Source organism: Nematocida homosporus (assembly GCF_024244095.1).
Source record: "Nematocida homosporus strain JUm1504 chromosome Unknown 4527, whole genome shotgun sequence".
NCBI classification, from domain to species: Eukaryota; Fungi; Microsporidia; genus Nematocida; species Nematocida homosporus.
The window spans coordinates 57,501-81,140 of NW_026250677.1; the positions used below are offsets into that span (position 1 = coordinate 57,501).

Consider the following 23,640-nt stretch of genomic DNA (forward strand, 5'->3'; position numbering starts at 1 on the left):
ATCAGCAAATTTTTATGGACCACCTCCAACGCGAACTCCTCCACCTCCTCCAATCTTCCTCCCAACGCACCGACCAACTCAATCACTCCAAAATCCAAAAACAACCCTCACACCTTATTTTACTCCAACTAATTGAAGACTCCCTAGCTAAACTACATATCCATTACACTCTCGCCCAAGTCAAAGCCCAACTCTCCCTCCAACCCCCACCTCTCCAACTCCACAAAGACCTCAACCGACTCAATCTCTTACTTGATAGGACAAAAAAGGAAATAACAAATTACATCAAATCAAACCAAAACGATCCTATCTCACCCGAATATTTATTACACGTCATCCAATCTCTCAATTACTCTCTTCTTATCAACTAATTTCACAATAGGACTAAACTGCTTATACTTTTTTTAATATTTAACCCCAGTAAATGGCTACTAGTGTAAAGATACTAGAGAAAAGACAAAATCTACTCTTAGATAGAACTGAATTAGTCTTATCAGTTTATCACCCACAAGGCTCAACTCCTACTAAGAAGGCAGTTGCTAAGCAAATTAGTGAACAATTAAATGTGGCCGTAGATAACATTATTGTCCGTGATTGTTCCACTCGTTTTGGAACTCATATCACTAGTGCAACGGCTAAAGTCTATACTAAGAAGGCTAGTTTAGAGAGAATTGAGCACAAGTTCGTTTTAGATAGGATTCTTAAGGAGACTGAAGGTAAGGAGGTAGTGAAGACACCACGTAAGATCAGGAAGGAGGAGAAGAATAAGAAGAAGAAGATCAGAGGAACTATGCAGGCCTACCTCAAGAAGGCCACCAAACGACAGGAGAAGAACGGCGGTTAAATAAACAGGTTAAGTTAATATTGTATTAGGTGGGGTGGTATTTAGATAAGATAAGTTAAGATAAGATAGTATTAGTACTTTGCCTAACTCAATATGTAGTGAAGTTAAGTTATCTCTTTAGTTGAGTTGTGTTAAGATAAGATTGGATTGAGTTAGCTGAGTAGTGGATGGATTGGTATATGTAGGGGTTAAGTTGGTAATAAATGGCGTAATGGTTTGGATGGTGTAATAATATGACGTTGTAATACTATGACGTTGTTTATCTTTAAAATTTACATGTTGGAGGTAGCCACATGGCGGAATGGTGGTCTTTTATGGAAGATTAGGCCTTATTTGATTCTTGTTATCTTGGGATATGTTGGAGTGGTGGTGGCTATGCAGTTTACGGGTTGGGTGGTGCGCTTGTTGGCTATTGGAATGCGAGTGGTGGTGGCTGTGCTGGTTTTTCTGGTTTTACTTGATATAAGCATTCGTATTGGATCGGGTGAAGAGTAAGTACTTGGTTGAGTTGAGTTAAGTTGATGTGGTGTTAAGTTAAGTTATGTTGAGTTTGAGTCGGTGAGGTGTTCGTAAAGTATTAGTAAAGTATTAGTGAATCACTAGATCTTAGCTCAACTTACAATATAGTACACCAACTTAACTCAATCTTAACTCAACACAACCCAATACCAACTCAAACTTAACTTAACCCAAACATAACCCAAACTCAACTCAATCCAATCTTATCTTAACACAACTAAATCTTATCTTAAACTCATGACAATTGGAGTTTGAAAAGCTATGCTGGATATTTTGGCGAAGTGGCGACGGGGCCGAGAAGAAGAAGTGCGAGAACAGTGGCGGGAAAGGGGAGAGATGCAAGTTCCTAGAGGATGTGTGCAGACGGAAGGAGAAGACTGGATAATGGTTGAGGCAGAAGTTGGCATAAAAGAAGGAGTGGGTGTATTAGTGAGTGATTTGGGTGCGGAAGTAAGTGCATACTTTGGATTTAAACGGTTTAATCGCGTTCAATCAGAAGTAGTGGGGGTGGTATTTCAGACAAACAAGAACTTGCTGGTGTGTGCCCCAACGGGTACAGGTAAGACTGAAATTGGGATTTTAGCGATAGTAAGAGAGTATAGAGAGAAAGGAACAGGAATGCGTTTGGTTTATTTAGGACCAACTAAAGCACTGTTGCAAGAAGTAGCTGGGAAAGTGCAGGAAAGATTGCCTGGATTGGTTTGTTTGTTAGATACTTCCGATCAAAAGGTTAGAGATTATCAGGATTTCAATGTACTGTTTACCACGCCTGAGAAGTTTGATCTGCTGACTGGGAAAGATAGAATTAGTTATGATGTGTTGGTGGTTGATGAGATTCATTTATTGGGTGAGAAGAGAGGAGGTATTCTGGAAAGTGGAATTATTAGGGCTAGAGAAAAGAATAGTCGGATTATTGGATTGGGGGCGGCTGTGCCCAATTATCGTGAGATAGCTGAGTTTATTGGGGCTGATTTAAAGGATGCTTTTTGTTTTGGGGCTGCTTATCGTGAAGTAAAGATGGTTTATCGGGTGGTGGGTATGCGATCGGGAAAGACTGCTGAGAAAGTGCTGCTATCTAATCTTCAAGGACGTAGTTTGGTTTTTGTTTCGGCTAAAGAAGATACCTTTGGTTTGGCTAGTTTATTGGCTCGAGATAGAGTAGAAGTAGTTCAGGAAAAGGTCTGGGAATGTTTAGGACTGGAGTTTGGGTTAGATACGCCGGAACTAAACCAAGTTAAGAGTTTGCTGCTTCGGGCGGAGTATACGAGTGTTTTTAAAGGAGTAGGCGTTCATAATAGTGGTATTCCTAAACTAGTTCGTACGGCTATAGAGAAGCTGTTTAGTGCGGGTGTGATTGATATTATTTGTGCTACTGGTACTCTAGCGACTGGTGTTAACTTGCCGGCAGATACAGTGATAGTTTATGGTACGGCTTTGTATAAAGAAGAAGTTGGCTGGACAGAGTATACTTTTGGTGAGATAGCTCAGATGTGCGGTCGGGCGGGCCGGAAAGGTATTACGCCTAAAGGCACGGCTGTAGTTATTACGGATGAGAAGAATCTTATCTTGTATGCTAAAGCTGTGCTATTTCAGTTTCCAATTGAAAGTTGTTTGCCGGCGACTTTACCAACAAGACTTCTTTATGAAGTAGCTACGGGTCGTAATACACTTGAACAACTTAGTGCTTGGCTGCAAAAGAGCTTCTTCTTTATTCGCGCTCGAAATGATCCTGTTTTTAGTGCTTGGACTGATAAGCAAAACCGGCTAATTCAAAGCCTTATTGACTACTTGGTTGACTTAAGAGTTATTTGTCTCGCCGAAAGTGGCTCTCATTCTATGAACAATTCTTATCGGTTAACCCAATTGGGTCAAACGGCTTTTGTCTTTTATGTTGATCCTGAAACTCTCGTTAAATATGCTCAGCTTCTGAATGCTTTTCAACAATCGGGCTTAATAACCGATTTAGGCGACATTCTTTTGATTCTTTCAACGGCTGAAGAGTTTCAACACCTTAGTATTTTACCTAAAGATCAACCAGTCTGGCAAACTTTAACTGCCCATTTACCCTATCCTATTAAAACTGCCGACCATCCAACCATGGCTTTGATTAGAACAATTGCGTCACCTCGGCCTAAAGTATCTTATATTTTCCAGCTCTGGGTATCTTCATTCTCTTCATCTCCTCCAGTTCTCCCAGCAAGTATCTTCTCATCACTATCTTTCCTTTCCTTTGCCCTCCCGCGTTTAGTCCATGCTCTTCAAGCTCTTGCTCTAGCCCAGCATCATCAAGCCCTCTTCCCCATTCTAGATTTGGCTAAAACTCTCACCCACCAGCAATGGAAGTACTCCTACCTCGCCAAATCCTCTTTAACTGGTTCTAGTCCTACCTATACCCACAACTCACCTACCAGCATTACTATCCAACTGCCCCAGCCATCAACCTCTACTCTAATTGCCATATCTACACCGACCTCTCCATCCCTTATATCTGCTACCATTACCTCTCACTCAGTTTTTACTCTGACTATTCCCGCTACCCGCCCCCTACTTCTCCGCCTTGAATCACTTAGTTTCTTCCACCACCCCATCATTCTCCCGATCACCCACTGATCAACTCAATACCAGCACTAACTACTATAAGTTACACAGTCATTCCAATCCCCAGCACTAACTCAGTACTATACAGACAATCTTTTGATTACCTGTTTAGTGATAGTATTTTCTCTCCAAACTTAAATATCTCTTATCCACTACTGTTTAAAGGGACAACCATGCGATTTGGTTTGATAAAAGACAAACAGGCTATCACAATGGCCTATTGGAATACCTGCTTAAGCCTATTCCGAAAATTAGAAAGATAGCCCATATTTTTAGCAAGTACACTTTATGACGTCATCAAGACCGACAACATAAAAATATTCATAGATAAGACATTGTCGTAATAGCATTTAATAAATTTGCTGTGGTATCTTAATTTCCCAGACTAAATACCTTAATACGCGAAGTATTGGGATAGACCTAGTCAGAATATTAAATGCAGATGAATCTACGTTTCGTCTGTTTGAAAGAACCAGATATTTTAACTTTATCGACTGAAATTCCAACTCTTTTATAGAGTTGCCGAGTGTAACATCTCTTATAAAAGTCCAAAGAAAGGCGTGGTAGATCAGCTGTAGCCTTTAAATAGATCTTTTTGGCAAATATTCGAGATTCGACAGGTTCGCGCTTTTGAAGAGATTCAATAGTCTTTTGATAGGTTTGTGAAACGATTTCAATGCCTGAAATAGCATAAACTCGGACCTTACTCGGATTGTTGTTAGCCAAATAATCAAGAAGATACCATGGCATATGCAGGGTTAGTTTTGGATGTTTAGATATGGGTTTCTCAAGGCCAGTCAAAGTTAGTTTTAGACCGTTGTCTGTAAATGCGATCATTCTACATTTAGGAGGCAAGTTTTGGAGCACTGTGAGATCAAGAGTAAGAACTTTCGGTAGATCACTAAAGACAATAGTATAGTTCTTTGTTAGAGGTAGTTGCATAAGATAAGAAAGGTATTGGTAGCTATCAACCTTCAAGATAACTTTTGTAATTGGGCGCAGCAGTATAATACCACTATCTAACACATTCATAAGCCCGCCATAATTGCTCGTTGAGAAGACTACCTCACATGTTGACTCGGCATTAGCATGCTGGATTGTATTCTGTGCTTCGGTCAGACGAGCATTTGAATCTACTGATCCGATTAATTGAAGGGCCTCTTTAGAAATCCTATAACTAGTCGGTTTTTCGCAGTCAAGCATATTAACAACGCGAGATAGGATTTGTATGTTGGCCGAGGGACAGCTTATATTATCTGATGTGTAGTTGACAACGGCGGAGCCAGCTTCAATAAAGGCTATCTCTCTTAAAGATTCTAAAGCTTGCATAGCCTCTTCTTCAGTTGAATAATGAGGCAAAGAGAATTCGATAGAAGAGCCAAGTGCTTCAACCACATATTTAGGAACATTTCGAAGCGCATTGGGGTTAGAGCTGCGTTTTTGTTGTTTCGTAGGAATGTGACGTCTAACTTTGCAGGCTGTTGTTGATGGACTAAACTCAAAGCCAAGTGTCTTTAAAGTTTCCATTATTTCATCTGAACTCGGTAAACTTTCTATTGGATCTACAGCTTCTGCCGCACAAATAACAAAGTTCAACAACCCAAACAAGACACATAAACCACCAATCCAGCACTTAATTTCTTTAAAACGCCCAGCTTGATTAGGCCGAGCAGTAACCATCCATTGAGTAAACATAATTGAAAATTCAAAATTTCCCAATAAGGAAAAAAAACAGCCAGAAGTGATAAGAATTTGAAATTGAGTGAACAAGAGAGATATGAGGAAAAAGTAACAGACTTTTTCTTACAGAAATGGCCAGGCAATAACGAGACTAGAACTAGTTAGGTGGTAGCGATGAAATCTAAGAAGACTTACTAGATGAATAGAAGTTGTTAAGTTAGTACCGGCTGAAGTAAATTGGGTTAGTATTGGGTTGGTGTCCTTTTCATAGGCACTATATTGTGTATTGTTGTAATAGAGTTTTGGGTTAGTATTAGATCTGTAGCGATTAGATAGTCGGTCGATTTTTAAGTAAATGTTGTTGATGTTTCTTGTGGATTATTATACTTATATGAACAGACTGATTTTCTCTAATTGGGCTTGAATTTAGTGTGACTACTGCCAAATTGATCAAAACACGATGATATAAAGTGTTGCCGTGTTGGGCTGTCGGATTATATTAGAGGACGAAAACTCAAACAGCACTTCTACTGTGCTGGGACTCAACCAGTATCATAAGAGTTTACTAATGAATGTCGACAGCTCAACCATCGAGTTCACTGCAGTAGCATCAGCAACAGTACTCCGGCTCTTAACTTGTCTTGATCAAGCTACTACACCTATTGCCGAGCAGGCACGTACCAAATCATCTTTCAAAATGATCATAGATAATATTGATGCCAACAAAACAAAGCCTCATGAAATTGTGTGTCCCGTATGTCTCGATAGTCTTTGTGACGATCCAAAAGACGAGAACGCAACGACAGAAGATAATACTAACCCAATACTAACCCAATACAACAAGTAGTGGCAAACCTAAATTTAACAGTGAGCAATCCCCGACAACGCACCCGCTTACAACATCTCCAACCCCAACCGTACTATTTGATATCCCAATAAATCAACAACTCAGCTAATTTAAAACTCGATATCTAAATACTATCACATTACTAACACAATACTAACACAATACTAACACAATACTAACACAACTTAACAAAATACTAACTTAACACAAGATCTAAATACCACGATAACTACTGCTTTATTACCACACTTACTACAAACCAACTGAATAATACTTAAACTCAACTTAATCCAATCTGTTTTTCACTTTATGACGGAACAGAGGATTTCCATTCCCGAAGACGAGCTTAAAAAGGCCCTTCTTCTCCTGGCCAAGACCAAACAACTTCTCAACCAAGCCCCAGATCAAGAGCACCTCTCCCTGGGCACACTGGAGTACCTCAAAAGATACCGAATCCAACCCTAAATACTTCACTCAAACTCAACACACCACAAACCCAAACCAACTCAACTCAACTCAAACTCAACTCAACCCATCTAAACTTAGACTGGCAAGTACTCACTACTAATAAAGTGTTGGATTACTACGTACTGATTAAGCACAACATTATCGTACATTTTGTACATACCTTTGTTTATCTTTGTAAACGTAACATCTCTTAGGGCGTACAGCATAGGCGAGTGCTTGGCAAAGTCTTGTTCTTCTATCTCAGCTGTGCAACAGGCAGTTACTCGTTCGGCTAAGCTGTACTTCAAAGAAGAGTACGTCTTGTGCACCTGTGAAAACCGCAAGGCCTTAGCAAAGCACAACCACCGACTGCGCAAACTAAATAAACTGCCAAAGGCCATATCAATATGCCGACAGAACTGTGAAGACCCTAAAACAAAAGGTAACAACTGATAGTCATCAATCCCCCACGTTCCATAACTACCAGCCGCCTCTAACTTGTACTTCAAAATCAACAACCGCACCATACTAAAGTAATGCTCTAAAACAACTAACAACTCTTCAGTTGCTATCTTATCTAATTCATGAAGAATGATAAGAAAACAAAAGAAGTTCAGTTCATGTCCAGTCCCATAATCAATTCTAGTGCGGTTCCCAAAGGATGCATTTAAATACGTACTTAAGATTTCAGCCTCACCAGCTGCTTTCTCACTAAAGAAGGTGTTTTTAATAAGCGCAACACTAATCTCTTGTAAACGATCAAGAAAAGTCACAAATCCTTTGTTTCCGTATCTCTGATTAGCATCTTCTTCAACGGGAATGTCATTGATTAGATCGTTGATTTTGATTAGGAGTTGGTGGGCTAAAGAAGCATTCATAAGATCGGGAGTACTGTCTAGATCGTATATTCGGTCTATATCTCCTTCAATCTCTTTTTCTTGAATTAACTTATCTAACATAGATAAGTATTTGGTGATTTTAGCACAGGCAGTTGACCTTTTAAAAGCAACCACCTCTTCTTTCTCGGGTTGTCCACAACCTGCTAATATCCCGGTTTTAACCATCTGAAAATTTAAAATGCATGTACATATACATTCAACATATTCAGATTGGAGTTTGTATAACAGATAGTAAATTGAATACTCGGCCGATGCAGGAATTGAAGCGATACTTGCAAAGAAAGGGGTATGTCTTGTTTTGGCTAACAGATTCTTATCGGAAAACCCGAAAAGTAGAAGATTGGCCTATCTTTGATGTTTTATTGTCCTTCTTTTCCGTTGGGATTGATTTCTTTCAGATTAAGGCTTATGTTGATTTAAGACGGCCGTTTGAAGTGAATACAATTGATAAGCAGTTTTTACTTATGGATCGTCGGGTGGTACTAAGTGTACTGGATAGGATTGGAGTGCCCACTGCCGAGCGTTTACTATTCAATAATATAGGTAGTAGTGGTGATATGTATGGTGGTAGTGGTAGTGTTAAGATAGGTAGTAGTGGTGGTGGTGGCAATAAGATAGGTAGTAGTGGTAATATAGGTAGTAGTGATATTGGTAGTGGTAATATAAGTAGTAGTAATAAGATAAGTAGTAGTAGTGGTGATATAAGTAGTAGTGGTAATGATAATATAAGTAGTAGTAGTAATAAGATAAGTAGTAGTAGTGGTGATATAAGTAGTAGTGGTAATGATAATATAAGTAGTAGTGGTAATAAGATAAGTAGTGGTAGTAATATAAGTAGTACTAGTAATATAAGTACTGGTAATAAGATATGTGATAATAAGGTAGTGGGTGCTAAGAGAGAGTCTGAATATGCATTGCCGGGTGTGCCAATGGTGGATGATCTTTTGTTCTCTTTGGTGGTGACGGAGATGAAGAAACTGCGTGTGTCTTTGGATATATTTAAAGCGAATAGAGATAGAAAGATGGCTGGGGATTGTTTAGTTATTGATGGAGTTAGTATTGAGAAACCGTATGTGGAGAAACCTATTTATAGTGAGAACCATCGGATTAGTATCTATTATGGGAGTAATGATGGGGAGAGACGAAATGGAGTTTGTCAGTTGTTCCGGAAGGTAGGTCTGCGTAGTAGTGAATTTATACCTCCACCGGCTAATGGTGAAGTCTCTGGATTTAGAAATGATGGTCAGTCTTACATCTATGAGAAGTACTTGCGTATGCAAGACTTTCTGGATATTAAGGCTTATACGGTTGGTAAACGAGTTTATGCGGAGACAAGGAAGTCGCCGGTTAAAGATGGAATTGTAGTGCGTAACCGCTTGGGTAAAGAAGAGCGGACGTTTATTAAGCTGACCCCGGAAGAGATTAGAGCGGTTCAGCGGACTAGCCAGGCTTTTGGACAGTTTATTTGTGGAATGGACTTATTGCGGACAGTAGATGGCCAGTTCTTTGTAGTGGATGTTAATGGATGGTCTTTTGTTAAGACTAACCCGCGCTACTATAAACAAAGTACGCTTAAAGAGTTAGATAAGCTTATTAAGAAGAAAGTCTTGAAGCCCCGGGCTAAACAGGGAGATATTTCGCGCAAATCGGATCAAAAGATCTTATCTTCCTTTTTGTCCAATTTCAAATCGGAACAAATCGATATACAAGGTGTTCATACTATCTATCGGCATGGGAGTCGGACCCCTAAAATGAAGAAACGACTGCTCTTTGTCTCGGAGTCGCTTAGTCAGTACATTCAGGGGACTTCCCATCAGGCCGGTCGAGATGTCACCCGTATCCAGGAGGTAGAACGTATTCTTTCCCAGCCAGACTCCCTGGAAGAGAACATCGCGCCTTTACAAGCTCTGCGTGCTATCACTCAAACAAATAATGATGTGCGTGTTAAGTTCTACCCCCTACCCAACCACCACGTTAAGGTCATTCTTAAATGGGGCGGATCACTAACTGCCCAGTCCCGAAAGGAAATTGAGTACGAGGCCATTGAGTTTGATGCTTTCCTGACTGCCATGCTAGGCGATACGAATGTTCTCACGTGCCCCCAAGCCTGTCCCCAAAAAGAACGCTCAACTACTCGAACCGCACGCCAAGTTAAAATCTGGGCTAACACTGAAGCCCGTACACTTCAAACCGCCGAAGGTTTCCACACAGTTCTGCAATGGACCGGTCGAACGGCGGCCACAACCAGCATAGCTGAAAAGTGCTTCTCTAGTGCTAGTCTTGATAATGAAGAGGCCCCCGTCCCAGCTGCCATTGCTTTGGCCTATGAAGCCCTTAAAGAAGTCTTTGTGCACTGTGCCGACGGTTATTTAGATATGCAAGCTAGTCCCGTACCTGATGATTCTACGGCTTACTACGAAAGACTTACAATCCTGAAATCAGTGCATGAGAACTGCATGTGTCCCGCCACCAGCAGTAAAGAGTGTATGTGCAAGGAGTTCTGTTTTCTAAGCAGATGGTGCTTTATGTTCAATGAGCACTGGACTTTGACCGAAAAGAACATCAAACGAGTTACCTCTTTAGTCTCTGATTTTGTTAGTTATGATATTCTTCAGAATGTTAATTCAACTTTAATCACTACTTTTCTTAACCAAATCAAACCCCATTATACTATTCTAGATCGGTACACTAAAGACCTCTACCTCTCCAAACTCAATATTGCCCTCCAGGACCCGGCCTCTCTGGAAATTGTCTCTTTCCTCTACGCCCAACTAAACGGCCCAACCGATACTATCTTTGTTATCAAACGATTTAGTATTCTTCTCCTACTCAACCATCTACTAGCCGTAATCAATACCCATCCTGAACTTTGCCAAGTGAATGACCAACTTAAATCCGATTTAGAAAACCATATTCATGATATTGGCTTTCTCTTCTCCCTCTCTTTTGTACATCTTTCCTACCAGCAAACAGACTATCTTCTTGTCTGGTGCAGCCCAGGTATTAGTCCGTCCTTTGACCCAATTATAACCCCAAAACCTAACCAACCACGCCGGGCCCAGCGCTGGCGCCCTCTAGCCCTCATTCCAGCAGCAACTCTCTTTGCCCGACTATAAATTCCCCTTTTCTGTTTGTTTGTATGGCTAAAGAGACCCTCACTGCACTAGCTACGGAAATCGAAGCAATTCAAGCCGCTCTTAAAGATGCCAAGATCAGTTTGAGCACGGCTAAAGAAGATCTTGATGGTTTGCATCTCAAAGTTTCTTCTTTACCCCCACTTAAACATGCCGATCTAGTTCGGTCTTCGTCAACAGCTCAAACTAATCTTGAACGCACTAGAGATCTTCTCACTAAAATCAAGTCTTTTGATTCGGTTTACGACAAACTTCATAAACAAATCCGTACAGCTACTGATAGTAAAAGCTCTAGATACTTACTTTCCATCCACTCAGCCCTGAAAGAACTCACTGGTCTTCGTGAAAACCTTCCTTCTATCTCAGAAAAGGTCGCTACTCTGAATGAAGCCTTCAACATCCTTCTTTTTACACTAGTTGATTCTCTTCCGGAAGTTATCAAGAAAGATACAGTTACAGCCTATCTAAAAATAACAAAAATTATTGATTATGAAGATAGTCATACCCATACACATCGTGAACGTCTTTTTGAAACTTTCCTTGAATCAATCGAACGCCAGTTCCGCGAAATCCCTACCTCTGAATCGGCCGTTCTTTCCTATACTTCCTTTGAGTTTATTACCCAGCACGTAACTCTACTCAAACCAACTGAAACTCTCAATTTACCCGATCGGTACAAGATCTTCTCTTTTGCCGCTATTCATTACCACCGCGCCCTCTACGAATTCCTAGACGCCCATTCAGACTCATTCGATCCCAATGAATCCATTGCCATTCTACTCTGGACTCAGACTTACTACGACCAAATGCGCCAACTAGGCAAGAGCAAAGGATCACTCGGCCCCGTCCTCTTTGCCGGAAAAGAAGCCTTCCTAATCAATCGTTACATTCAAGTCGCCAAAGAAAAGTTGTCCAGCTGGATAGCTAACTTAGCCCAAATGGAGTGCACTCGATTTGCCGAACGTAAAAAGGCCCCTGATCTTGATAGTACCAATAAGTTCATCAGTATTGGATTCATGGATCTCCACCATATCATCAAAAGACAACTTGAACCCATCAGTACCCATCCAGAAATCTTCAATAGTATTGCCCAGCACATTCTCCTGGCCATCCAAGACTTCAAAACCGCCCTTATCGCCACCATCCAAAGTGAACTAGCCCTCGTCCTAGAAGATAAAGCTAAAAGCGGCTTTGAAGAGTACTGTATTGCCATCGGCAATAGTGGGCTTAAGTTCATGGACTGTCTCCATACTCTTTCTTTCTATACCGATCCAACCATCCAAAAGATCGGCCAAGCCTTCTACGACTGCTTCCTTTTTACCATCCAAGCTCTTATCAAGAATGTCTCCTTTGTCCTTAAACCCGCCAGCCAGCACCTCTTCACTAAGTCCTGGGCCGCCGAACCCGTAGCCGCCACTTTCATTGCCACCTTTAAAGACTACCTAGCCGACTACCAGGAAACCATGATCAGCTACGCCTTCTCCCAATTCACATCCGCCCTTATCTCAACCATAACCCATACTTATCTCGACCGACTCGCCAAAAAACACGCTTACTTCCCCAAAGAGTACCTAGCTATCTTATCTGCTGATAAAAAAGAACTTTACCATTTCTTCTCTCCTTATCTCTCTAAAGATGCACTCAAGAATAACTTCTTACTTTTTGATTTTGTTATTCGTATCGCTTCTACTGATAATCTCTCTCTTTGCATTTCTGAGGTCAAAACCTTCCATAAAACATTCCCTAAAGAGCCAAAATCGACCTTAAAGACTATCTTGAAGAAAATGCCAGGGGGTAGTAAGGACTTTGCCTCAGAAGTGCTTAAACGTGCTGATATAAATTAATATTTATTTTTGGTGTTTATGTTCCTCCTCTTCGTCTTAAAGACTTTCGTGATTGGTTTAGTATTGGTTGCTTCAGCCGTTGGTTTTGTAACATTCCTTTACAAGGCTATTCATTACATAGAGGAGTATCCGGCTCGGGCTAAAGAGAAAATTCGTTATCTAGTCTATGCCGTTTGTGCTCTGCATGTTTTACTGTTCTTAAGAGGGTTTGGGATTCTAATGATTGGGTTTAGTATCATTTGTCAGTTGCTCTTCTTTAACCTACTTAATGACTATCCTAATATTGAAACGTCTGGGGCTGGGTTTATTTCGGCAGTAGCTGCAACCTTTATTAACCATATGGTCTTCTTAAGTGCTATGCTTAGGAATAAGACGGGTATTCTGGAAATCTTCTTTTACTTCTTTGTGATTGTCTGGACGGTGCCTTTTGCCTTCTTTTTAAGTCTAACGGCTAATGATGATGTAATTTCTATTCCAGGGGCTAAGAAGCCAATAAGGCGGACAGTGGCTGGGAAGGTTATAGATCTGTTGCTTTCTCGGAGCTCAATATGGGAAGATAGATAAAGTTTAAGTTGATTTAGATATGTCTTTTGGTTTATTGAGTTAGATTAGGTTAGTATTGAGTTGAGTGTGTTGAGTTGTGTTAAGTTAAGTTGGTATTGAGTTGGGTTGGGTTAGGTGGTTAGATAAGTATTGGGTTGAGTATGTTGGATAAGTATTTAGTTGAGTATTCTAGATATAACTCATTTAGTTGAGTATGTTGGATAAGTATTTAGTTGGGTATTCTAGATATAGCTTATTTAGTTGAGTATGTTGGATAAGTATTTAGTTGGGTATTCTAGATATAGCTTATTTAGTTGAGTATGTTGGACATAACTCATTTAGTTGAGTGTTTTGGGTATAACTCATCGTAGTGCCGTTACACAACCACAACACATTCACCACACCAAATTGTTTATTCATTGTTCGATTGGGTTAGTATTAGGTTGGTAGAGTATGACGTCATATCAAATACTAACAAACTAACTCAAGTTAACTCTGTTGTAGTCGGATTGGCCTTGGATTAGTAGAGAATTCGAATCATATCATTGTCTACATTCAATAAATGGCCGATTATGTCATATCAAGACATGTCACTGATGAAACTTGTACTAGTCATAGGAGCTATTTCTTAGTGGGCACTATACTCATTTAGATCACTCTAAAGGTAACTCTTATAGACTCTACCTAACTTAATACTAACCTAACTGTAACCTAACACTAACGCAATTGGTTGACTTTTGGGTGTGTTTTTGTTTGGTTGATACAGTAGCTAAATGGAGTATTTAGAGTGTCTGGGGTTTGTTTGATATGCCAGAAAGAGAAGTTGTGCCCCAAGATGAACTACAGGGCTTTGAAGACGTTTACTACCAGGAGTATCGGTCGCAAGGTTCTCTGGTTTACACTGGTGATGATGTTATACCCGATACGTATGCAACTGATAGCTATCCTGGTAAAGACTCTACCTCATACGAGTACATTACTTATAATGAAGCTTTTTCTACGCGCACCATTATCTTCAAAATTCCGTTTAGTCACTTTAGACGGGGTCAATAAAGCTTGTCTGTTCAATTGGTCTATTCTGGTTCGTTGTGCTTTCAAACAATGGGCCAACCAATCTTCTGGTTGTTTTTGGTATAAATACGTCTGAAGTTGGCCCAGGATGGGCATCATGGACAGACTTTCAGAGGTTGCTAAACACTCAGAAACCCCTGATAAGAAGAAAAGTGCCGATGCAGATAAGGCTACGCAAGACAAACCAAGCAAAATGGACATCATTGACCAGGTAACCCAACCCTCTCAACCCACTCAATCCACTCAACCCACTCAATCCATCCAACCTTCTCAACCCACTCAATCCACTCAACCCACTCAATCCATCCAACCTTCTCAACCTAACCCAGCACTAACACAACAACAGCCATCCGCCCCAGCCGCTCCCAAGAAGAGCTTAAAGGAAAAGCTCAAGTCCAGTGGCGGAGTTGAGGTACATCGGGAAGGATCTGGTATGGTCGGTGGATTGAGCTCCGATGCCAAGCTGCATAAAGAAACTAAGCTACAAGTTACTAAAGGAGAACCAGAACAAGACGATCCTACATCGCTAATTAGTAAAGGAACTGGAGCTATCAAACACGTTAAAGAGTCCGGACTTAAAGGTGGATTAGAGAACAAGGCTGGTGATGAGGACATGAATGCGGGGAAAATCAAAAAGATGCCTCAAAGCTTTGGAGTGGCCGGTGGAATGGGATCGGAAATCGCTGATCAAGACATAGCTCACAAAAAACACGTTGATATTGGCGTTAAAAAGGACCAGACCAAAGCTGTTAAAATGGATTCATCTATTAACCAATCGCCCAAAACAACCCTCCACCCTGACGGCCAATCCACTGCTGCTGCCACCCACTCTGACGCCACTAGCCATCCCGCCGCCACTAACCAGTCATCTGCCACCGCCCACCCATCCACTTCAGGATCGGCTGTTGCCGGAGCAGCCATTGCCGGGGCTGCAATCGCCGGTACCGGGGCCGCAATAGCAAGTCATGCCGCACACCCAGAAAATTCGACTGTCAACAACCCAAGCACCACCCACCCAGCCACATCATCTGCCACCACAGAGCCAGCACCCGCCACTACCAATGCTTCATATGCACCTACTGCAGCTCAAGCAGTGAGTCCGGCAGCTAACTCAGCCCCTCAGTCAGCTCATCCTACTGCTAGTGGAGCCCAGGCAAATAACTCTAACAGCATGGCCAGCACTACTAACTCGACAGTCAACCCGAACGACCACACTGGCATGGCACCTACTGCTACTGTACCTACTGCTACTAGTGAACTCCCTCCCCCCACCACCAGAACAATCGAAAACGTCCATACTCAAACCGAGTCAACTGCAGCCGTACCCGAAGGAATCCAACGTACGACTGAAGTGGTGGAACGGCAAACCACTGAAGAGTCTGCTTTGTTGACCTCTGATGAGGCTACCGCACTAGGAATCACGAATCCAGTGCCCGGGAATGCCGAGTCCGGTACTGTCAGTGGCGGCCCAACAACCAGCGCAGGTGCTACTACTGCTGCTGCCATTGGTGTCGGCGCCGTTGGTGCTACTGCTCTTGGCGCAGCTGCCATTGGTTCTTCTGCCACGGCCCCAACGCAGGCCAATAGTGTATCCAACCCCGCCCAACCTAACGCCACTCAACCTAACCCTACTCAATCAGCTGCCAACACCAATACTAACACCAATACTAACACTAACACTAACCAACCTAATACTAAATTCATGGAGTTGCCCGAGTGTGATCCAAACTCCTATCTGGGCCAAGAGCGAGCCTCCGGCGAACTAGTTTATGAAACTTCGGTGTACAAACGAAGGTACTTCCTCCAGTTCCTCTGGACTAAACGGCACTTTACACTCTCCAGCGACGGAATCATGAAGTACTACCGCAACGTCAACAGCAAAAGACGTGGCGAATTCAAGGTTGACCAAGCCTTCGGCGGTATTTCACCCTATGATGCCGGCCGAGGCTCCCATCGCAACCGTATTTCCCTCGTTAGTGACAAGGATGATGATCTTGGATTTGACTCGCCAGAGCATCGCGATGAGTTCCTCTACTGGCTACAACGCATTCAATAAACACACACTGTTGTTTTGTCCTCCTTCTAATCCAATACTAATCACACATTATCTATTACAACTAGCCTAATTTAAACTAAAACTTAACCCAAACCTTTCATTTTCATGCACGATTTGGATTATATTTACTTTTCACTAATTATCTACCAACAATATGCTGATCATTTTGTCTATTTTGAATTCAAAAAAGAAGGTATAGATAAGCTCATTTATTTTTCCTTATGACACTAAGTCGCTCACACTTCATTCTTCTCTTATTATCTCTACTAATCCAGATCCCAGAACATCGCGGGCTTAACAACACCCATCTACCAACCCACTCTAACCCGGTATACACATGTGCCCCAACCAGAACCAATCTTAAAGGCCCAGAAGATAACGTCAGTTACAAGCTTTGTACTTCACCAGCCGGGATTAACCTTGCCTTTATCTCCGATCCAGACATAGACGACACAGTCATTTTCTCCCTCAATATCCGCTACCCATTAGCCCACGAAGGAACAACGGACTACCACTATGTGTGCTGGTCAGTGCAAGCCGCCATATTCGTGTTACAGAAAGAGATTGCGGCCAAAAACCGCCAAAACCGCCAAAACCGCCACCAATCGCCAACGAACCGCCCAATCATCATAACTTATCTCACTCAAAAAGAAGATACTCTAATCACTATCACAGCACCCCAAGCGTATACTGAGTTCTGCCTAGTCGAACTAACCAAATACTTTATTGACTATGGAACTAGCGAAAGGGACTTTATCTACGCCACGCGTAGGCTTATTGACGAAAACAAGGAGCACACGCCTTATTCCATCAAGCAAATGCTAGCCATCCGCCGTCAACTCACAGGTGCCAGAATAACCCGAAGCCCCTTAACCAAATACAATCCCCGCAAGTTCTTCATGACCAATATCTCATACCTCACTGCCCAAGAAGTCGCCAAAGAATACATTCCTTTCCAAAATATCAGCCTAGTCATTTACAGCCAGCAATCCATAAAGCAAATAGAAGAACTACTGATGGTAAGTACCTCGATACTATGGAAGTCTGGTGTATACAACACCAACTCATCCGGTTTCTACCGCCCACCAACCATACCACACACATGCATTCCATTTCCTTCCAGATCCAAGATCATTTGGTACAAGGCAGACGAGCAGGCAGTTGCCGAACAACCATATATATCTATCCACATTCCTCGGAACACACCCAATAGTTTTACCTATCAATGCATGGAAGAATTCATTATTTCGCTACTATCAGGTGAGAATAATGAAAGCACCATCAAACATCTTCTCAAAAGCTACATCCTTCATTCACTTTTCAGAGGTAGGACCAAAACCGCCCATGAGGAGATTCTGGAGTTGTACTTTGTAATTGAGCAAGACTTCAATCTTACTCTAGAATCAATCCACAGCATAATCAATCTATTTAAACAGCAAATCAATCTAGCTAAAGAGTATGCCACTGAAGATAATTACAAACGCTATCTCCACAACTGCAAGATCAATCCTAGAGCTCTACGCCAGCAAACAGTACCCGATAACCGATTTAATAGCATCGAATACATTGCTACCCACATGCACCAATACACCTTAGACGAGCTTTGTTGCATTTCCTTTCAAGATGTTCCATTTGACGAATACATCTGCAACGAGATCTTTGCCGACCTTCAAGACTCTGACCACTGGCTTATCTTCGTAATGTCTCACCACCTACCAGCCGAGGAAGCATTACAGTATGAACGCACCTTTTGCGTACCTTTTATTGAAATATCAAAGCCCAGCTCCACCGATAAAGAGCTCGATTGCATATCTAAGTTCATCTCGCCTGCCCCTCGCACGATCAGTCTCATCCAATTAGTTGATCTACATCATGCTCGCCAGCACAACACCCCACTTGATATCAATGCTTACATTACTAAAGTACCCAGGTACCAACCAACAAACGGTATTTACAATGTCAACAGGACCTACCGAACTCTCAGCACTATCCACAACAACATTCCGCTTGTTATTTCCCAGCGCAATTGCATGTATTGCGACAATGCCAACTGTAATAGTGACAAGTGCAACTGCGAGAAGTGCAATTGTCAAACAAACCAACAAACAACAATACACATCCTACTAACTATTGTTGATTGGGAACACCGCACTTCCTTCATCCGAACAGTAGGCTATCTCATGGAATTCGCCTTCCTTTTCACCACTAAGTACAAAGAACAACTAATCCGCAACAACTCATACATAGAGTACGAGCTGGAGTCGAGAAATCGGCTTAAGTTGTCTTTTACCAGCTATCCACATTATATTAGAACCATTATCAACACATTCTTTCAGGAGTACACTTCTACCACCCGGCCCATTTATATCTACAACCACAAACTCACCCAGATCAATGCCTGGTTCCACCGACTAAACACTAGCCCCCGCGATATTTATATCTACTACAACTTCTTCTTCAACACCACCCACAAAAGCATAGTCATTGACAACTACCTTACAACCTCCCGCCTTTTCCATTCCCGCGATAGTAAGATACTGAAAGAAGCAGCCATAAGCCTACTTGGCTATGACAACATAACTATGGCCGAGCTCACCACCATTGCCAATGACATCAGTAAGTACATCTCGCCCATCCCCGACCCTCCACTCGACACCCAATTCATCAAATCCAACTCAATATCCACTCAACTTACTGAACTAGAAACCAACTCAATACTAACTAAACTCACCGAATCAAACCCAGATTTAACTCCTACGACCCCCACCACCACCCATTTTATCCAGCCCGAGATCTACATATATGCCCCCCATACCAATATCATTGTTATCTACGAAGTCCAACACAACACAACTCTTCAGTGCACCCTTCTCACCTACATCCTCACCTACATCTTTCAACTAGCCCAGCAACAAATCTTACTATGCTACAGCACTGTATCTATCCAGCAACTAGACCTCTCAAGTAATACCCAGAAAATCTGCTGTATCTTCACCACTCAGTTGGAATGCCATGACAGCCAGGTCCTTCTACACAGCGATATCAAACGCTTCAACAGCACAGTCAAGCATATAATAGCGCAACAAGTCACACCAGAAACCCAATCCCAAATCATCTCCTACATCAACAACCTCCTTATACAAAGCATAGCCATCTCCAGCCTCAATGCATTTGCCAACTCCCTAACCCGCTACTTCAACCTCACTAATAACAACACCATCACCCAACACGTTCTCCTCAACTTCCTCCACCAACTAGGTTTCTACGACTTCCAGTGCCTCATCAAACAGCTAGAACCCACCCTCGCCACAACCATCTACATATCATAGCCCCGCAGCCATAAATTAGGTTTAGTTCATTTACCAACATCTTATATTCTATTATATCTTAACTTAATCTTATCTGACGTAATCTTATTTGACTTAATCTTATCTTACGTAATCTTAACCCAACCACATCCTCTCCTAACTCATCTTAACCCAACCACATCTCCTCTTAACTCAATCTACACATGTGCGGCCATATGCTCGGGTAAGCACCGGATCCCGTTCGATCTCCGAAGTTAAGCCCGTGACAGCCTTGATAGTACTGCGATGGGTGACCGCGTGGGAACACAAGGTGCTGCACTTTTTGTCCTTCTCTCCTCCTCCCCAACTCTACCTCCTATTCTAACACCACCCACCCCCCTCTTAAACCCCCTCTAATCCTAAACTAAACTTCTAATAAACTCATCCTTTATTACTAACCCAATACTTTACTCATCCCAAATTTCATGACTCTTCCTCCTTCCACCCCCAAGTGTTTCAAAGCCTTCAAAAAGACCCACCACCTCTCTAACTACACACCCACCCCAAGCACTACTAACTACGTATACAATCTAAGCACTACTAGCTACGTACCCAATATAGATGCACCTAACACCACCACTACTAATACTAACACCAATACTAATAACACTACTACTAACACCACTACAAAGTATACTTCTGAAGTATTTAGAAGACTATCAACATCCTTTGAGCTCTGATTTATTCTCGTCTAGCTACACACTCGTATATGTTAAAGAAGAACAGTTTAATTTGGTCCTCTTCAAAGTATATCTCTTGTGTTAGATAGTCTGGTAGATCTCTTATGTTACTCTCCTTATGCGTATAGGTATATATCCCATTAGCATAAGTTAAAGTAAAGCCAATTGAAGAGACAATATCACCCTTCTCAATCGTATGAGTACAGTGAAAAACATCATCAACCTTAGTAACGGTTAGGCCTAATAAAGCAGAACAATCAATTACATTACTATCACTACCACTCTTATCACTAGACTGAGTTGTATCTTGAGAAGACTTAAACTGGGCATGAGAGCGTAAATAAGCATTCTCTTCCTTAAGGGCTTTAATGTACTCATCACGGACTCGGTCTTTCTCTTTGTAGTACTTCACTAGGTCAATGATTTGCGTTTTAGTTTCGGGTAAATCGGGCGGAGATTCAGGCTTAGGGAGTTTAGACTCACGGGGTCGGTAAGGAGTGCGGCGAACAGCAGTGCGACGTGGTGTACGCGGGGGCATAAATAGAAAAAACAAGGGGGCTAAAAAGATGACATCTGTGGGATTCGAACCCACGCCCTGTGAAGGATAGCATCTTGAGTGCCACGTCTTAGACCGCTCGACCAAGATGCCTTGATAAGTCTTTGGGTTAGGAGGGTTCGAGGGGTCAGGGGAGAGATTGGGGGTCTGTTTTAGAGTTTTGGAAAAAATAGGCCTAATGGTGGTAGGTGTTTATAAACTCTTATTCTTGGGTCCTCCTTTGGCCGGTAAAGGTACTCAGTGTAAGATGCTTTCTGAAAAACTGAGAATTCCTCATATCTCTTCTGGTGATATTTTGCGGCAAGAGATGCAAAAGGAAACAGATCTGGCCCAATATGTACGAGAAAGACTGGCGGCGGGAAAGTTCGTTTCTAATGAGGTAATTAGGGTTTTGGTTAATAGTGCGATTAAAGGTATTTCGGGTGGATTTATTTTAGATGGATATCCTCGGACTTTAGATCAGTTAGAGTCGATTGATTTTGAGTATGATAGGATTATAGTGATTGATACGCCAATTGATTGTATTTTAGATAGGGTAGAGGGGAGATTGTGTCATCCGGGGTCGGGACGTATTTATCATACTCGGTACAATCCGCCGCGTATGCCTGGTCTAGATGATATAACGGGCGAGCCTTTGGTAAGACGTGAGGATGATCGAGTTGAGTTAATTAGACATCGAGTTTTAGATTATATTGAGAAGACGGGAGAAGTTATTAAACGGGGTATAGAACTTAAAAAGGTCACACTTATTAATGGTAATGGGCCGAAAGAACTTATTCACCAGCAAATTCTGGCTGAACTAGAGAAAATCAAGCCAAAATGCTAATCTACCTCCTAATTCAATGCGAACTTTAAGATAGTAAATTTAAGATAGTAAAATTAAGCTTATCTTATCTCTATTTAGTTGTTATTTAGTTGAGAGTAGTTGATAGATCTCTAACTATATCTTAATTTATATAAACTATATCTCTATTTAGTTAGTATATATTTAACTGTTGTGGTCTAGGGAAGGATAAAGGCTTCTTATTCAAATGTACTCAGCGAGAGACAAGTTGGTATAGTATTATGTGTTGGGGTGGTTTGGGTTTAGTATTGGGTTGGGTCGTTTAAAGTAGTAAGGAATAAACATCTAAGTTCTTTGTTCCAGTAGTTAACTCGTCTAAACGTAGAGATATATCGAGGGCCCCATTAAAATGTGTGGGGGAATGGTACAGATACCACAGTTAGCTATACTTGACTCTTTGGCCCGGCTTCTAATCAGTATTGCGTTCTTTTAGGCTGGTTGGTTAATATCTGTCTGGTGCGATCTGTCTGATAACTTTTATGTTCACCGCTCCCTTACTACGAAACTCTTATTACATCCTGTCTTAAGATATAATGTACCTGATAATATGGCTTCAATCAATTATAAAGAATGGCCTAGATGGTTCAAGTTTCAAAATCGCATTTTGGGGCCTCTGGGCCTTTCACACTAATAAAGCATAAATGTTAACTGGCTGATTTATTCAACTTAGACGAACATGACATGGAGTGGGTTGGATGTGTCATAAGTTGCTTGTCTGGCGACCTCAGAATGGGTCCAATATGCGTATTTATAAGAGGCATAGAAGAATGTAGGGGTTGTACACCATGTTGTAATCTTAGATTGTTGGGACTCTGGGATAGAGGTTGGAATATTGCTTTTGACAAGAACAAGGTTGGGCAGAGGCGCGTATACAAGCTGGCAAGCTTTCTGGCGGCTGGCATGTTTCTTACAAGTTGGACACTTTAGTAAATCCTTGTGGGGCATCCCCATCTTCGATACACATTTAAGACAGGATAGATGATCGCAAGCGAAATAGCAGATTGTTTTAAAGTGCAAGTCTGGATTAAAGCTTGAAGAATCTTCCACAGTATCTGGGTTTGCCTTCTTTGTTATCGCTTGATACACACCATTTTCCTTGCTTTCTTCTTCACGCACCTCGCCACTCATGCCATTATCTATCTCTACATGCATCTTATTGTCTGTTTTGTTCTCCTCATTTGACCGATAAAGACTTAAAGAACACCTTGAACATATAATGGAGGTAGAGTTCTTTATAGCCGTTGCGAGTTTGTACAAATGTGCCTCAGGATCGATCCCAGTGAGGTCCAGTTTAAGAATGTGGGGTATCATTGCATACTCTACGACAACAATATCAGGACGAGAGATATTAAACTCTGCTAGTCTGATATTCTGGGTAGTGCCGGCAAGTAAGTTGATTTGTGCGGACTTTGATGATATGGAATTGCATCTGAAGACATCTAACCCATTGACGTGGTAATTGTGGACTAACGTCTTCTTTTGTTCAACCTGCGAAACCTCAAGATTGTAGAAATCCAAGCATTTAAAACCTGTAAATTGACAAGCAATCCACTCGAGAATCTTCACTAGGTTATTCTCAGTTATTGGGTTAGTATCACTGACATATAACGATAATGTATCAAGGGAAAGTTTCTGGATAGATGGCTTTTGTTCTTGGTTTGGATCTGGCTGTGATGTAGACGTGGTGCATCGACTGGCAAGATCCGCTTCTAAGTCTTGTAGATTAATGTT

At 41.6% G+C, this 23,640-nt stretch overlaps 14 protein-coding genes across 14 annotated transcripts; 10 read left to right on the top strand and 4 right to left on the bottom strand.

Annotated features, from left to right (window-relative positions):
* Nucleotides 1-14: 14 nt before the first annotated feature.
* NEHOM01_1199 (uncharacterized protein) lies at nt 15-371 on the top strand (the record flags this gene model as incomplete). The annotated part of the gene is made up of 1 exon (XM_051490077.1): nt 15-371. The coding sequence occupies one exon, from the start codon at nt 15-17 to the stop codon at nt 369-371; it is 357 nt and encodes a 118-aa protein (XP_051346037.1).
* Nucleotides 372-424: 53 nt separating this feature from the next.
* NEHOM01_1200 (small subunit ribosomal protein S24e) lies at nt 425-844 on the top strand (the record flags this gene model as incomplete). Its single annotated transcript, XM_051490078.1, has 1 exon — nt 425-844. One exon carries the CDS (start codon nt 425-427, stop codon nt 842-844), a length of 420 nt encoding a protein of 139 aa, XP_051346038.1.
* A 780-nt stretch (nt 845-1,624) lies between these two features.
* NEHOM01_1201 (uncharacterized protein) lies at nt 1,625-3,973 on the top strand (the record flags this gene model as incomplete). Its single annotated transcript, XM_051490079.1, has 1 exon — nt 1,625-3,973. One exon carries the CDS (start codon nt 1,625-1,627, stop codon nt 3,971-3,973), a length of 2,349 nt encoding a protein of 782 aa, XP_051346039.1.
* Nucleotides 3,974-4,393: 420 nt separating this feature from the next.
* On the bottom strand, nt 4,394-5,656 carry NEHOM01_1202 (uncharacterized protein; the record flags this gene model as incomplete). Its single annotated transcript, XM_051490080.1, has 1 exon — nt 4,394-5,656. The coding sequence occupies one exon, from the start codon at nt 5,654-5,656 to the stop codon at nt 4,394-4,396; it is 1,263 nt and encodes a 420-aa protein (XP_051346040.1).
* Nucleotides 5,657-7,030: 1,374 nt separating this feature from the next.
* On the bottom strand, nt 7,031-7,999 carry NEHOM01_1203 (serine/threonine-protein phosphatase 2A activator; the record flags this gene model as incomplete). Its single annotated transcript, XM_051490081.1, has 1 exon — nt 7,031-7,999. The coding sequence occupies one exon, from the start codon at nt 7,997-7,999 to the stop codon at nt 7,031-7,033; it is 969 nt and encodes a 322-aa protein (XP_051346041.1).
* A 17-nt stretch (nt 8,000-8,016) lies between these two features.
* Nucleotides 8,017-10,950, top strand: NEHOM01_1204 (inositol-hexakisphosphate/diphosphoinositol-pentakisphosphate 1-kinase; the record flags this gene model as incomplete). The annotated part of the gene is made up of 1 exon (XM_051490082.1): nt 8,017-10,950. One exon carries the CDS (start codon nt 8,017-8,019, stop codon nt 10,948-10,950), a length of 2,934 nt encoding a protein of 977 aa, XP_051346042.1.
* Nucleotides 10,951-10,973: 23 nt separating this feature from the next.
* On the top strand, nt 10,974-12,812 carry NEHOM01_1205 (exocyst complex component 3; the record flags this gene model as incomplete). The annotated part of the gene is made up of 1 exon (XM_051490083.1): nt 10,974-12,812. One exon carries the CDS (start codon nt 10,974-10,976, stop codon nt 12,810-12,812), a length of 1,839 nt encoding a protein of 612 aa, XP_051346043.1.
* An 18-nt stretch (nt 12,813-12,830) lies between these two features.
* On the top strand, nt 12,831-13,376 carry NEHOM01_1206 (uncharacterized protein; the record flags this gene model as incomplete). The annotated part of the gene is made up of 1 exon (XM_051490084.1): nt 12,831-13,376. One exon carries the CDS (start codon nt 12,831-12,833, stop codon nt 13,374-13,376), a length of 546 nt encoding a protein of 181 aa, XP_051346044.1.
* Nucleotides 13,377-14,162: 786 nt separating this feature from the next.
* Nucleotides 14,163-14,408, top strand: NEHOM01_1166 (uncharacterized protein; the record flags this gene model as incomplete). The annotated part of the gene is made up of 1 exon (XM_051490044.1): nt 14,163-14,408. One exon carries the CDS (start codon nt 14,163-14,165, stop codon nt 14,406-14,408), a length of 246 nt encoding a protein of 81 aa, XP_051346004.1.
* A 106-nt stretch (nt 14,409-14,514) lies between these two features.
* Nucleotides 14,515-16,482, top strand: NEHOM01_1207 (uncharacterized protein; the record flags this gene model as incomplete). The annotated part of the gene is made up of 1 exon (XM_051490085.1): nt 14,515-16,482. One exon carries the CDS (start codon nt 14,515-14,517, stop codon nt 16,480-16,482), a length of 1,968 nt encoding a protein of 655 aa, XP_051346045.1.
* A 221-nt stretch (nt 16,483-16,703) lies between these two features.
* On the top strand, nt 16,704-19,811 carry NEHOM01_1208 (uncharacterized protein; the record flags this gene model as incomplete). Its single annotated transcript, XM_051490086.1, has 1 exon — nt 16,704-19,811. One exon carries the CDS (start codon nt 16,704-16,706, stop codon nt 19,809-19,811), a length of 3,108 nt encoding a protein of 1,035 aa, XP_051346046.1.
* Nucleotides 19,812-20,510: 699 nt separating this feature from the next.
* On the bottom strand, nt 20,511-21,047 carry NEHOM01_1209 (uncharacterized protein; the record flags this gene model as incomplete). Its single annotated transcript, XM_051490087.1, has 1 exon — nt 20,511-21,047. The coding sequence occupies one exon, from the start codon at nt 21,045-21,047 to the stop codon at nt 20,511-20,513; it is 537 nt and encodes a 178-aa protein (XP_051346047.1).
* A 196-nt stretch (nt 21,048-21,243) lies between these two features.
* NEHOM01_1210 (adenylate kinase) lies at nt 21,244-21,891 on the top strand (the record flags this gene model as incomplete). Its single annotated transcript, XM_051490088.1, has 1 exon — nt 21,244-21,891. One exon carries the CDS (start codon nt 21,244-21,246, stop codon nt 21,889-21,891), a length of 648 nt encoding a protein of 215 aa, XP_051346048.1.
* A 684-nt stretch (nt 21,892-22,575) lies between these two features.
* NEHOM01_1211 (uncharacterized protein) lies at nt 22,576-23,640 on the bottom strand (the record flags this gene model as incomplete). Its single annotated transcript, XM_051490089.1, has 1 exon — nt 22,576-23,640. A coding segment is annotated over one exon (1,065 nt), but the record flags the coding sequence as incomplete, so codon positions are not given.